The 12,013-nt window shown below is 38.4% G+C and overlaps 1 protein-coding gene across 2 annotated transcripts in view; it reads right to left on the reverse strand.

Annotated features, from left to right (window-relative positions):
• Nucleotides 1–6,986, reverse strand: part of CLCA2 (chloride channel accessory 2) — a 44,423-nt gene extending 37,437 nt beyond the window's left edge. Inside the window, exons 1-4 of one of the 2 annotated variants that reach the window (XM_011982102.1) lie at nt 6,618–6,986; nt 5,595–5,732; nt 2,512–2,662; nt 102–210 (exon numbers count right to left, since the gene is read on the reverse strand). In XM_011982102.1, coding sequence (XP_011837492.1) covers nt 102–210; nt 2,512–2,662; nt 5,595–5,732; nt 6,618–6,803 — 584 coding nt within the window. In that variant the 5' untranslated portion in view covers nt 6,804–6,986. The remainder of the gene's footprint in view (nt 1–101; nt 211–2,511; nt 2,663–5,594; nt 5,733–6,617) is intronic. The other variant, XM_011982103.1, reaches the window with a different exon arrangement.
• Between the last annotated feature and the right edge of the window lie 5,027 nt (nt 6,987–12,013).

The raw sequence follows: 12,013 nt of genomic DNA on the forward strand, positions 1-12,013 counted from the left end.
CAATTAAATTGATTGCTTAAATTAGGCAATAATTTAATTGCTTAAGTTATAAGCAATTTTAGAGTCAAATAATGAATTATAACATGAAAAGAAGTACTAACCTTGTCACTTTAATTTGATTTCGCCCATTTATATAGAAAGGTTTGTCATTGTTATACTCATCAAACACACCCCAACGGAGATGGGCCCATTCGTGGACAAACACTCGGCCTGTGGAAGAAAGAGCTTTTGCTTTTGAGTTTCTAAAATCTCAGCAATGTGCCTTGCTAACTAGTGAAGACGTAACATGTCTTGACTACACATACTCATTCCAAAGAGTTTAAGTTACTTCCCTCTCTCCCCTTTTCATCTCCCCTATCCTATTCACATTTCCTCCTACTTCACCCTACCATCATAAAAAAGGCAGCATGAAAATATGTTTGGTCTTGTAAATGCAGTAATTTACTTGTTGCACATCTATTTGAAGCTAGTGAGTAGTCCCACATCCTCTCATCTCCCCAGTGAAGCTGCCCGACAGGTTTCTATTCAGCTTCGTAGAGGCCTCTAAGTTCAGGGTTTGGAGAAAGGGAAAGAAGCATATCCAGATAGGCAAATAAAGCTTTCCTAATCTTCTGTCTGAGCTATCGAAGTAGACCTGCTTCTTTTCTTGCAGGTAATTATTCTATCTAGAGCAATAGTTGAAACCTAGGAGCTAGGGAAGGAGGAAGGAGCAAAAAAGGAGACTACAGAATGTTCTCTCCCAGGGAAGCACCAGCCTGGATAGTCCTTTCTCTTTGATTTTATCCCTTATTCTCCATGTTTATGTATATTTTACAGCTCCTAGGTCAGGGAAACCCCCATCCTCAGCATGAGATCCCTTAGAACTTTCTCTCTCTCTAAATCTTACATTCCCTTCGAAGTTCAGACCATAACTTTCCCATATAAGCTTTCCAGATGAACTCCCCTCCCAAAGCACACATTTCTTTTTTCTGAATTATTTTAAGTTCTGGGAACTCAGGAAGTGTGTGCTGAGTTGACTCAGGCTGTGGCATATTGTGTAATTTTTGGACCTCGAGACAAAGGAAGGGAGGGTAACAGTCCAAACTGTGAGTGTTGAGGGAAAGATTGTGCCTACTCATGAAATTTAGAAGTGCTGATGAAATCATGCTTGAGCAGAGATTATCAGCATCTCATGGTTACCAGGAAAGAAAAAAAAAAAAAAACTACATTTTTCTAAAGATTTATAAAGCGTTTTGTAAAGTGTATTTTGTGGAGTGTGTCACTCCACTTCCTGCTAACTATACAGAGGATAACAAAATCCTCGTTAACAAAACCCTAGTTTAGATTTAACTAGGGATAAAAAAGAAAATTAAGACATCATTTGAAAGGCATTACTGTTAAGTTAAATCAAAAACAAAAAATAAAGATTGGGATAGATAGTCCTTGACTGGCGAACTGTGCTCACTATTTTCTCCTTCAGATCTCACTCACTAAATACCAGTCCCAAGGCCTATAACCCTGGCTTCTCTCTCAAACTCCAGCCATCAATATCTAACCACAGGCTGAACCACTTTCCCTGGCATAGTCTACTGCTCTTCACCATGAACTTGCCTAGATCCAGACTTGTGGGATTTCTTCTTTAAGCTGGTATTTTTCCATGTCTGACAAAAACCTGGTGTGTGCCTTGTTCCTTAATGCTGTCTCTACATGCCTCTTGCCTTTCCTTCTGTAGCCGTTCAGACCTCTTTTTGTTTTTTATCTCCGGAATATTTCTCATCACTTAGAGTTGCTAGAATTAAGTATGATAACATTTGAAAAGCAAACCACAGAGCGGCAGCACATAGGACATCCTCATTGTCCTTATTACTATTCTTCCCGTCTCACGGTCTCCACCCATTTTTAAGTCTTGTGACCTTGTATCTCCAATTCTCCCAGTTATTCTCCTGATACCCAGTTTCTCCCTCATTGATCAAAGGAAGCCAGATTAATCTTAAAACACTGCTTTGATGGAGTCACTCCTGTGCTTAGAAACCTTGAGCGGTGACTTGAAAATGTGTCCATTTTAGTGCATCAACTGCTCTCATGTGCGTTTCAGCATTTTCTCCCACTGCCCACAGTCTCCCTGCACTGCACCATCATCGGGGTCTCTGTCTCTCCTACATGATTTTTCTGCTGCCACAGTTTTTTTCATAGTCTTCCCACTATTTTCTCCCTTCTTTCCATTTATCAAAATGATGTTCAACCTTGAAGACCTTTTCCTTTGTGAGGCCATTTCTGACCACCCTTGGCTCTAAATGACCTTTCCTTGACTGAATTCTTATAGCACTCCTCTCTGGGCCACTAATCTGGTGCTGAACTCTTTCTGGTTCACTTTAGCCCCTCATCTTTGCATGGGTATAAGGGCTATCTCCCCATTTGAATGATAAGTCCTTGACAAGTTTCAGGTTTTGTGAGCGAGTCCCTTTCAGCACCAAGCACGGAATATTATAAGTAGTACCGTTCAATGGCTATTGTTTTATTGGTCCCACTTACCTCGTGATCCGTAGCCAGCTGTTAAGTTATCATTCAGTAGGAAATTAGGTGTGAAATGAATGTATTTTCCCTCTTTTCCACACCCTCTGTACTGCAGGGTGTATGGATCATCTCCATGTGCCCCATGCCAGTCAGTCACTATGACATTCGCCTACATTAAAAGAAATGCCTTGTAACACTTTCTCAGCTCTGATGTTCGTGACACAAATGTATACATTCATTAAAGCACTTTGAACTGTACACTTAACATATGTGCATTTTATCATATGTAATTATACCCCAATTTAAAAACAGAATTGAAGAAAAACGCCTTGTGGATGGAGTTTAAAATGCACCCACGCCTACATATCAATAAAATCACTTGGGACTTCCAAAAAGGTCTATGTTATAAAAGATTAGCAAATTTTTATGGAACTTCATTACTTCCATTTGATCTTTCCACATTCCAGATTAAAATGTTCTCAAAAGTCAATCCTATAAAAGTCTGATATAACAAAAGACCATAAAATGTAATTAAAATATTTGAAGAAATTCTAAAAGCATTTATACATCATTCAGAACCACTCAGAAGGCTGTAAAATGTTACAGCCTTTTGTGAACAACTTTCTGTGGGTTATTTTACTGGTGTAAGACAATAGAACATTATTTCTTTGAAAATTTGTCCTTTCTTTCCTGTAACCAATTAGATCAGCAAAACAATCATTCCAATGAAGTTATATTTCATCTTATGGCCTGACCACTTCCATTACTGTTGCTAAAACATATTTGAAGTCCCAAACTGAAATATCTACTCATATAACTATCAAGACAATAAAATGTTATATATAACATTGTTTCTTTTATTTTTAGGAAGAAAGATAACATATTGTTCTGGATATGCCCTTAAAAGTTAAATATGCTGTTAAGTTTTTTAAAAAGCTGATTTTGGAAAAATAGATTTAATATGATCCAATATACATAATTATCACTATATGTACAATATGTATATATGTTGTGTGTGTGTATGTATGTGTGTGCATCTGTGTCTGTGTGTGCCACTGAGGAGAAGAGGACAATAATATTTTTATTTTTATTTTCCATATTTCTACATTATTTAATTTTTTAAATGAACATAAATTACTTTTATAATAATTAACATTTCTTTTTGGAAAGATAAGAATTCAAGCCGAAGTCATTACAAGGAAGTACCTACAGAAAAGACTGAAGAGGTCATGCTCCTGGAGAGTCCTCACTTGGATAAAACCTCATTCCTATGTCTGAAAATTTGTCCTGAGGCCAAAAGGAAGGAAAGAGTGCCCTTCATGGAATGGAATACTCAGATGCTGCTTGGGGTTACCTTATATCTTATAAACCACAGTAATTTAGCTCTTACCTACTTTTCCTAACCCTTTCCCCCTTCCCTGATTCCTACCTATATCACTTTGTAGACTTGCAAGGACAGGAACTACCTTGTTGGTCCTTGGGTTCCCTGCAGTGCCTGGCATGGCCCCATACATAATGATCATTCACTAAGTGTTTGCTTAACTGACATTCTGAGGTTAAAGAATTGGTATCCAACAGATATATGAACAGCATTCAGTGACTATTATTTCCTTTGGTCTTTCTGTTTACTCATATTTTCACTTTTGCTTTACTTATTTATTTCTCTCCTCTCCATTAGGATCAAGAGTGTTACCTATGGCAACCTGGTTTTGGTGTTTGTTGCCTCCAATACTTCTTAGTTCTATTGAAGGCCAAATAGATGCATGAAATCTCTATCGACAACTAGAGACAACAAAGCTTAGTGCAAAAACCATGGGTTTTGGAGTCAAATAGACATTCAAATATGGCTCTGGAATTTACCAGCTATTTGATTTGGGACAAAGTCCAGATCTTATTCAAGCCCCAGTGTTTTAATTTGTGATCACAGAAATTAATTTTAAGTTATGTGATAATTAAATAATATATGTTAAGTGCCTGGCACTTAGTTGGAGCTTAAACACTAACTCTTCCCAGTTTACCCCAGTTCCCCCACCTATCCTATCTTCATGTGCAAGCATTCTCAAATGCTTTCATCTGGTCATAAGTCAACAGCTTTTCACAGGCTCTTTAACTTCTTCAGGACATTGGGGTACCTATCTGGATTGCTATACCATTCAATTTCTGACAGTGTAGCTTCGAAGGAGAGCTAAGGATGATACAGACTTAGGAAATTTCATACTGCGGGTCAGAAATAAGGAAAGGGAAAAGCTGTACCGCATGTTTGAGTCATTCTGTTAGAGATGTAGCTACAGTCTCAAACCCACTCCATTGCTGAAACCCTGAGCTAAGTTGTCAGTGCCTCTGCTTCTAGTCCTTCTGGTAACTGCAATGGACTCTTGTTCACAGTTGACTTCAAACAGTGATTTACCATTTATATTATTTATCAGTTATTTTTAGTGTGCATGCTAGTATGTACCAGACATCATCATGGGTGCTTAATCATGATCTGCAACTTATGAGAGCTTTTCAAGGTGAAGTTCTTCTATAGGTGGAAAAAAAATGGTAGCCATTCCCCTATTCACCCACATCCCCACATCCTTCCTCCCTTCCTTCTAATCTCCGTATTCCCCTAAAACAATATCCTGGACTTGAGTTAATGTGAAATTCTGATAGTCTACACCATGGCATGAGACGGCAGTCATATTTTTAAATGCCTGGTGGTTTATATTTCTGTCTGGACATGCATGTTTATTGCTCCTGACAGGACGGTAAATGGGTATACTCATAATTGGAACTGTTCCCTTTGTAGCTCATCCTCAGTAAGATAAAACTAGTTCTTGATCCTTAACCAAACTTTTCAGAAAGGACTCCATAAGTTACAAAATAAAGAGCTCTTCTGAGAAACTACTTAGGCAATGGCACTTGACTCATTTTTTACTCTATAATTAGGATTCATTTATTCTCATGTATTTTGTTGATAACATTCTACCCATTAAAATTATTTGCATTGTTAATACTAATGACTTGTTTTTACTTAACTTCTCACTTTTATAGTTTAAGCACAGTATATTTTGGTGTTTGTGTTCCCCTTGAGATCATTGAGTAAAATCCTGGATTCTTACCTTTTCATATGATTCTTGTTTTACTTTGCTGTAATTATTAGCTTTCCATGTGGCAGGTATTAAAATCTTTATATCTCTGAAAAATACTCTTCTCTTGGTAGCATTAAATAGGTAAAATGAAGCTTCAGTTATCATTTCCTATAGCCAGACAAAAGAAAAACTTCCTTTACCACTTGTAAATCCTGTATGTTTTGGTTTTCTGGTATGCTTAAACAGTAATAAAAATATTGAAATATTTTGAAGAGACCTAGACTTTGGGAAAACATAGGAGTAAAATTTTTAAAAAACTTTACATGACTATCTGGAAGATTTTAGGACACTAATTATATGTCTGTGCTTGCCTTCATAGTTTTCCCAATTTTGAGAAAGGCTTTTAAGCTTTTACTGAACAAATCCTTTTCATGTCACACCTGTGTGCACATTCAAGACCACACCTTATGATGACACTGATTTCACTAGAGCAATACCAAAAGGAGGCTCATACATAATAGAGCTATGATCCTCCCTTGCCATATTAAAGTAAAAATAGTCAATTATGTTATAGCTCATTCAAATCAAAAGAAATAATTTTGCTTTTTGGCCCACCATACAGACTCTCACCCCTTCTGCCTGAGAATTCTCACCCTTAGGATGGAAACCAGCAATATGATTTTAACAAGCAGGCTCATTACCATGCTTATTCATCAGTTAAATATTCAATCTTTGTTGACACAATGGGTTGTTATTTTTCTAAGTTGCTACCCCAAAAACGGTAATGTAGGAAAACAAAAAAGCTGAAATTAGTAGCAACCAACAATAACAAAAGAGAGGGCTAGATCAACACTTTGTTGAGCTGAGACTACACAGAATTAGATGAGCAAACTGGCTTAGTTAGCCATAATCATAACGCTGTGGCGCTATCTTTTAAAAATGCTGTTCTCTCTACTACTGAAATACAAACCAGGCAGGGTAGTTAGCTTTTTAAATAAGGCTACAGGTCTGATCAAATGGTATACTAGTATCAGTTCCATATTTTCCACTCACCTTAATGTTTGAGATGAGGTTCTGATTCTCAGGTACCTGAGGATTAATTGCAATGAGCAATCCATTATACCCATTGTCTCGAAGTTGTACTCCAGCTCCCAGGAATGGGAGTTCTGAACTTAGGGCAACCAGGAGAGTCACAAACTTCAGGTTGCAAACAGGACTTGCAATGCCTCTTTGCGTCATGTTGTGGAGAAGCCTCCAGTTCACTCACACTGAGCCTGCTGCATACATTGTGTCAGGTTTTCAATGTGGATGCAGAAGGTTTCTTTCTGAACTTGCAAGGTTTTAGAATACAAGACGAAGGAGGTGTCTTCTTTGAAAAGTCTGGGGTGGATCCATCTGGGACCTGCCTCTACTAGTCCTTTTCCTCTAGGCAATGCTACACTTGCCTGTTCTGTGGCTGAGCTGCCTCCTGAATCATGGTTGGGCAAGAAACCTTCTGCTCCTCATTCATTTTATAACTTCTCAGAAAGAAGAGAGAAATAAGACCAAAGGAGCTTAAAAGCAGGAAATCTGGCTGGCTTGGCAGGAAATTAATATATCTGGACTGTTCAATCCCCTTGCAGTAGAAACACAGAAACCTATAGTGATTTTCCTCTCCTCGTTTCTCATAACCTCCTCCATCAGTTGGCACAACTACTTTCTACTGCCCTCAAGTCATTTTTCACTTGGTGTAAGATTTCCTTGGCTGTTTATTTTGAACATTTAGAAATCCATTCAGCAGCCCAGTCCCTAGAGCTCTTGGGTCAGAAAGTCTGGGCAAGCTCTCAGCTGATGGCTGGGGGTCAGGTATCAGATATCCCCCAGGGAGGGCCAACTGCCAGGAACTTGGGTACCTGTGCAGGCCTTTCCCTCTGGCCTTGCTACCTTTTCTCTCTGCATAAGGAAGAAGAATAATAGACTTCTCCTTCAGCTGTCTCCTAAGGGCAAGGTCCTGCTTCAGTCAACCTTCCATTTCTCTAGGACCAAAAACAGGATCTAATCTACAGTAACCTTCTCAAATATTTTATGACTGTTTCATAATACCTGATACTTACCTCATGCTTTAAAGTTTTACATATGCACTTACTTAAATATCAATACTCTGATGCAGGTATAATTCGTACTTTTCAAGTGAAAACACCGAGTCTTGGAAATTCTGATTATGAAAATTAGCCAATGAGAGAAGAAACTAACATTTATTGAGTGATGGATTTTATTATGCCTATTTTATGGTTGACAGAACTAATGTTCAAAAAAATCTAAGTAACTTGTTCAAGGTTGGGAGTATTATTATCATACTAGAATGAACCAACTGACTTCAAATTCCAGTTTTTCAATATATCATATTCTCTCTTAGTTACTAAATTATCTTAGCAACCTCGTTTCTCCCTCTTCTTTGTGTTTAAAAATGCCGCACAGTGACAGCTATTGTAAAACTAAAGAAAAAGTTTTATTCACAGCGTCAGAGCTCCACAGCAAGCAAAACCTGAGACTCTTCCCTGCTGTGGCCCCGTCTCTGAATGTCTGGGGAAGGAAGTGTAGCAGTTAGGAAAGGGTCTGTCCCTGCTGTCAACAGGGATTTCACCAACATTGTCTCTTTTCTGCTCTACTGTCCATCTTCATGGGCAGTGTGATGTCACTCTTCTTCGCACCAAGGTTGGAGTCTTCTGAACCTGGGCTTTGATATTGCATGGCAATGTTGACAGATGTTGGGATTTTTTCCCCTTGCTGTCTTGCTTGAATCCTATTCTCATGCCTCTTCTCACCTGCTTTTCCTTCAAATTCCAGCTGTATCCTGGAAGCCTGCTGAGCTCCATAACTAGGTTGAATTCCCTTCTTTCATGCTTCCATAGCATCAGATAACTCACCTTTGCAGCATGATCATGGCAACAGTGTCACATTTATATCGTATAATTGATTGTCAGCTTCCTGCTGTATGAGGGAAGGGATGGGGTCTGTTTTTATTCAGTACTTCCCCAGCACCTAGCTCAGTAAACTCTCTGTTGAATGACTGAATGAATGGAGTCAAGAGAAGTAAATAAAACCAGATAGTGAAGGAGCCCTGGATTATAGTGTAAAAATTATTTCCCCTACTCTTGTTTTCTAGAAGGCATCTCTTCTGTTCTAGAACAGTTTCCCTCTTGCTCCCTCTTGACGCGCAGTGCTTGGGCATGGCGCTCTCCCTTGAGAATGAGATGACGCTGGTCATTACGTGGCTGCCCAAGTGTCTCACCCTAAAGTTCAAAGGTCAGCTTAGCTGCCTTTTCTCCCGAACTGAATTCCCAGCTCTGGTTTTGTTCTGCTTGTTCACTGTGTCTTTCAGAGTAGAAGGCCGGAGGTGTGGCAGCTCCAAAGGCTCTGTCTGTAAATGTGACTCATTGAGCAGAACAATGCACTTCATTTCAAATATCCTTGGCAGTTTATTTTCTTATGCCAACCTCTTGTGATTTTAAGAGTAAAAATATTCCCATCGATAAAGCAATATGGTCAAAAACTAAAGTCGTAAGCACACTGCAAGAGTGACTTTTTGCCAATACCCAGGGAAATTTTTCTTGACACTTGTATAGGTTGTTTGCTGTGGGAGGGAGTGATTGAGGACTGACATTCAGCACTCTCTCCACTTGTTTTTATCATTACGATGATTCCCTTGGGATGTAAGGGTGGAGAATATTGGCTAGAGAGTGCATGCAACTTTATAAAGAACAGCCACAAACGAACAATTTTTGTTCAGCTTTACTTGGATTGAAACCTGAACAAGCTCACTCAGGCTTTGCTTAGCCTGGGTTGAGAGTCTAGGCATGATATCTACCCTTGTCTATCTGCTTTTTTTTTAAACTTATAATTCACAGCCCTTTTTGTTTCAGCAACCAGGCCTGGGACTGGGCCAGTTGAAGGTCTCTTTTTACTGCCTCCTTCTTTCAGCAGGCTGACCTCACAGCAGACAAAACTAAAAAGGTGGAGAAAATGAAATTGACTAAAGGAATTAGAAATTATACCTAGCACAGCATCTTTTTGTGAAGTGTGACTTTGTCAATAAAGTGAACTTTTTATCCTTTCATTAAACAAAAATTAACTGGTCATAGCCATAGATTTTAGATTTTATAATATCTGAGAAAGAAAATATACCTAAAGGAAAAGAAAGGAGGAATACAGTTTTTAAGCGTTTATTTCAATGTTATATAAACTCTAGGAATCTGCTTTGCTTTTATTCTGCTTTCAAGAAAATTTATTCAGTTTCAGTAACTGAAGAATCTAAAGCACATCTTTGTTAATTGTTTGACTCTAGTTCAACCTGGCCCCAGAAAGAAGGGTCTATTTTTTTCATGGAGTCAGCTGGTATAGACCCACAGTCTAAGTGAATAAAACACCCAGTTGGTGTCAGAGAAGTCAGGAGATTTGGCATCCTGGGGAAATCAAAGAAAATTTTGGATTATTTCCTCTCAGGCTTTGGTTTCAACAATCCCATTTAGAAGAGGAAAGTGAAGTACACTGTATGGTTGGGCTACACAGCTCATGGGCCACGTTAGTTTATGTAATCCCTGTGAAATAAATCGGAAAAGAAGTGAGACAAATTGTCAAGACTAAGAATTTAAACAAAACACAGAGTTTGCCAAGGGCCGAGATGGTGCATTTCCTACCTCCTTTATCCCATTTCCTTCAAATTTAGAGTCATTTTCAAAGCAAAGCAACAAAGTGGATGGTCCAGATAGGGTCTGGGAAGCCATTTTTGTTGTCAAATCACCGCCATGCCAAAGCATGGAGATCAAGAGCAAAGGTGAAACACAATGAAACATAAACTTATAATTGAACACGTCAGGATAAACCAGTTGGTTTCAGAGAGAGATGCTTGAGAAACTGATGGTGAAAATATTCCAAAATTGAACAAAACAGGGACTGTCTCACATTGCAGAAGGAGGCACTGAGTTTGGATATTGCAAAGACACTCATGGCAATAAAGGCTTATGGGCACCAGTCATTATTAGAAACAATCTCTCATGTTTGTATGGTGCTTTGCACTTTTCAAAGCCCTTCTTAATCGTACTGTATCTCATGAGTCACAGGAACTTATAAATTCTGCTTCTGTGGAAGTTAAAGAATAGTAAGAGTAGCTATCTTTTTTAAAGGACCATTTAGGTGAGATCTGTCTTGCACACAAGGTTAAGATTTAGCTCACAGGTTCTCTAAAATTTATTCCATGCATATCAGTACAGTCTACTGTGGAATGTAAAGAATGGGAGATACTGGTTTTATTCACTTGCTGTAGGATCCAAGTCACATCACTTAAACTCTTCAGGCTTGGTTTTATCATCTTCAAAATAAGGGGGTTGATCTACTGAATGGTATTATTTTTCCTCACTTTCCTCATTCAATTCACTGTGGCAATAACTCAATAGATTATCTTGTGTGCACACAAACACACCCAAACCCTCCAAAATTTGCCAAAATGAATGAAAAACAAGAAATACTTTTAATGATAACCCAATTAAAAATTGGGAGAAAGTGTATGGAACATTTATCATTTGCAAAACAGCCACAAACTTGCCTTTTGTAAAAGACTGCTATATCTTCTATGTACCAGAGAGTATATAGCATCATGTGGATATAAGATATTATCATTATTACTACTGTTACTTTTGAGAGGGAAAAAAAAAGAGAAAGCAGAAGTGTAGGAAATTTATTAAAGAGATGAAAAATAACCAGGGAGACTCAGAACAGTATACAGAAGTAGAAGAACAAGATTTCGACTCTGTTCTTCCCTAGTTTCCCCTCGATTGCTTGGTGCTCTGACAGTGGCCTCCACATGTTTCTGAGACCCCAGGGATTTGCCAGATTCTCCTCTTGCTTGCAAACCCACTGGGAAGGGGTAGCAGGTATTTTTTGTTCTCCTTCCTCTACTTCTGCTGCTTCTAATACTCCATTTCACATTGCCTGCCCTGTGAAGAACAGGAAGTAGCTATAACCAGTTTTTCAACTGGCAACTGGGGGATTAGGGCTCCCCCTTCTGTTCTTGGGGTGCAGGTATCTGGGGCTACGAATCTCTAAATAAATTCTCAGCAACAGAATGGGCCTGCACAGACTTCCCTTCCAAAATATACCAACAGCTGTCTAGAACAGTGCTTTTCAAGTTTTATTATACCCAAGAATCACCTATTCAAATGCAGATTCTGACTCAGTGGGTCAAGATGAGACCAATATTCTACATGTCTATTAAGCTTCCATTATGCTCCCTTACGTTTCCAATGAGAATGTAAATTAATTTGTGACTTATGCAACCTTTGTTTTATTTTATAGTTAACACTAAAATATGAATTGTGAATTAACAGGGAATTGTTAATTTCAGCCAATCAATGACATCTTTAATAAGTGAGGATTGTCCATAAAGAATGAATAAATCATTATGACAAACATTA

This window comes from Mandrillus leucophaeus, unplaced genomic scaffold (genome assembly GCF_000951045.1).
Source record: "Mandrillus leucophaeus isolate KB7577 unplaced genomic scaffold, Mleu.le_1.0 Scaffold235, whole genome shotgun sequence".
NCBI classification, from domain to species: Eukaryota; Metazoa; Chordata; class Mammalia; order Primates; family Cercopithecidae; genus Mandrillus; species Mandrillus leucophaeus.